The sequence below is a fragment of the Mesitornis unicolor genome, unplaced genomic scaffold, assembly GCF_000695765.1.
Source record: "Mesitornis unicolor isolate BGI_N332 unplaced genomic scaffold, ASM69576v1 scaffold30033, whole genome shotgun sequence".
In the NCBI taxonomy this organism is placed as follows: domain Eukaryota; kingdom Metazoa; phylum Chordata; class Aves; order Mesitornithiformes; family Mesitornithidae; genus Mesitornis; species Mesitornis unicolor.
Genome location: NW_010174438.1, coordinates 5487 through 8369, shown reverse-complemented (window position 1 = coordinate 8369; position 2883 = coordinate 5487). Strand labels below are relative to the sequence as shown.

The 2883-nt window shown below is 43.6% G+C and overlaps 1 protein-coding gene across 1 annotated transcript in view; it reads left to right on the top strand.

Annotated features, from left to right (window-relative positions):
- The window catches only part of FAM73B (family with sequence similarity 73, member B), a 13138-nt gene extending 10479 nt beyond the window's left edge, over window positions 1-2659 (top strand). Inside the window, 3 exon segments of the mRNA XM_010181051.1 lie at window positions 675-728; window positions 1713-1829; window positions 2459-2659. Coding sequence (XP_010179353.1) covers window positions 675-728; window positions 1713-1829; window positions 2459-2659 — 372 coding nt within the window.
- The last annotated feature ends 224 nt before the right edge of the window (window positions 2660-2883 follow it).

Sequence of the window (2883 nt, the reverse complement as noted above, 5' to 3'; positions counted from 1 at the left end):
AAGAGTATAACCTTGGCTGTCCTGGCTGAGCTGCATTTTCTCTTTAGCAATACCATGCTTTACTGAAGCACTAAACAAGCTTCTGGTACATGTAAATTGTTTACAGGAAAGCTTTCCTTATTTTGAAAGCATCTGGCTGGCTCCAATAGACCTATTTCTCTGGCGGCCTTTATCAGTGATGCCTTGGAGATGTTAAAAGATGCCAGCGCATATTTTCATGAATAAGAGGATCAAAACATAGGGAAAAATATGGGTGTTTTTTTGCACCTGGCCATTCATTCTAGTGGTGTCTCAGCAGACATTGAGGCTCAAATAGCAGTGCTTTCCTCTAGTCCTGGCCCCCAACTGCATATTTCAGACTGATTCCTTTCATAGACTGAGAAGAAGATGGTTTGGAGGCACCTTTTGACAGCTGTCTGCTTACAGTCTGCATTCTGGGGTGTTTGGCAACTATGTCAGACTGTATTAGCAATCTTCAAAAACACTTCAGCTTTTCTCAAAGGGATCTGGAGCGGCCAAAACCGCTTACAGTTCACTTAGATTTTTGTCACTGATTTTGGAGTTGTTGGCACAAAAGGGCCACTGCTTTGATATTTTGATGGCAATGTGTTGGTAAGCTGTTTTCTTCTGAAAAGTAATCCCAGTCACTGATGGTTTCTCTCTGTTAATCATAGGCTCTAGCAACTGCCTGTTGGTCAGTTCTGAAAGCAAAAAGGAGGCTTCTGATGGTAAGCAAAACTAATTAAAAGGGAAATAATCCAATGTATTTGAAGCTAGAAAGATAACACGTACATCTTGACAAAATATAAAATCTATGTGTCATAAGACTGAACTGAATCACATTCTTTGTGATGCTTTAGAGCACGGGGATCCTGCCATCATTGCTCCAGTGCCATGCCAGTGTTTTACTGAATCAGTCTGAGTTCATTCTCCCTTTTTCTTAATGTGAGGTTTCAAAAGACAACATTGCTTGTCTGGTATTACAGTGCTTGTCTGGTATTCCCTCTCCCCGCTCACAGTACCGTAGGAATGGTCACAGGCACCAAGCAACAAGGGGCTGCTCCTGAAGTGTAGTTTCCCTGCTGGCAGCACAGTGAGCGGCTCATGTGCCTCTCCACTGCCCAGCGCTGACTGCTGAAGCTGTTACTTGATGCATTTCCCTTAAGTCTGTAGCTTTCTAAAGTATCACAGCAGATGAGTTCATGGACTTGGGGAATGGGAAGCCGCAACTTCACAACCCCGATTCTGCCACAGGGTTGTGGCCTCTGGCAAGGTTTCAGGTCCTATCCCACAGCCAGCTGGTACGACTGGGTTTGCCTCGTGAGATGGTTCAAAGAGAAGTGAGAGCGCTGGAAGCTGTATTGGTGCTGTCATACAGTAGCTCTGTCTTGGATATTTGTATGCCCTTTCCTGGCTTGATCCAGAAATTATAAATAGAGTCTATAAAGACTGAATGTTGACTTTCGTTTTCTTGTATTTATTTTCCTCCTAAAATAGTAGTTTAGAAACATGAAGATAGAAAGCTTTAGTCATTCTTCAAGGGATCTGAAAGATAAATGTAAATCTGCAGGAAGAGACATTCTTAAATAGCTCTTAACTTCAGTTACTGAAGCACAGTACTTTCTGGCAGGGAATTTGGTAGCTGGTATGGAGTAAGCTGCTAATTCTGTCTGAGAACTGAGACCGACCATTTCTTCCCTTCCCTGTGGCAGGTACCAGATGGCTTTATCTCTCATTTCTACTCCGTATCGGAGCATGTCAGTCCTGTTCTAGCCTTTGGTTTTCTGGGGCCCAAGCAGCAGCTAGCCGAAGTCTGCAGTTTCTTCAAGGTAAGATGGCTTTTCTGTACCTAATCTGTGTGGGACTCCTGCTGCTTTCTGGCTTAAAGCTGCAGGTGTGTGCTTTTGATGGCTGACATGGCATTAAGAAACTTGGCTCTATACAAAAACCTTCTAAAAATCACTGGGTTTTTTGAGATGCAGATTGCTGAAATCAGATTGATAAGAGTTCCCAGCACAATTTACTGATATTTATGCTGATAGCATAAATGTATTATGAGATCAATTTGTACTGTCAGTACTTGAAAAGATTACAGGTGCATATGCTGAAAGAATGTTGTCTAAGAGAACATGGGATCTTACATATTATCTGTTTGGTCTTAAAGGCTAAATCCTCTTGTTCTTGTAGATAGCGAGAGGCTGTGTTGCATTCATTAAGTGTTTGTATGGATATTGCCATAGACACCAGCATTGCTTTCCTGACTTCAGGAGCTCTGCTGTCCTGTTTCAGAGGCATGAGAAGATTTGGCCACAAAATACCCGGCCTGAAGCAGATCTTCACTCAGATGGCAGACGTGCGAAATCCCCTATGGGGTTCTCTGCTTGCTGCAGTCCAGACAGCTGATATTGCCAGGTGGGAGGAGGTCTCCTTACTGTAAACCTTCCTTTTGTCTTTGCAGCACCAGATAGTACAATATCTGAAGGACATGTTTGATTTTGACAATGTGAGATACACAACGGTGCAGTCGCTGGCAGAAGACATTTTGCAGCTGTCACGGCGGCGCAGCGAGATCCTCTTGGGATATCTGGGCACCGAGACTTCCCCTGAGATGAACGGCTCGCTTCCTGGTGAAAATGAGCCACTGAAGGAGCTCATCTGATATCAATCAGGGAGGGAAAACGGTTTTGTACAAGAATCTTTCTCCTTCCAGAGATGGATAAAACTACCTGCAATGCTCAGTGGTGGCAGCAAGACTAGCTCAACACAAAGCAACCTGATGGGACCTTCTGCTTTTTGTAGCCATTAGTGTTTGCTGGGATGGATCCAGGACCACTTGCCAGAATATGGTTTGAATTTCTTCTTTGTTCCATCTTTCTGTTCTTT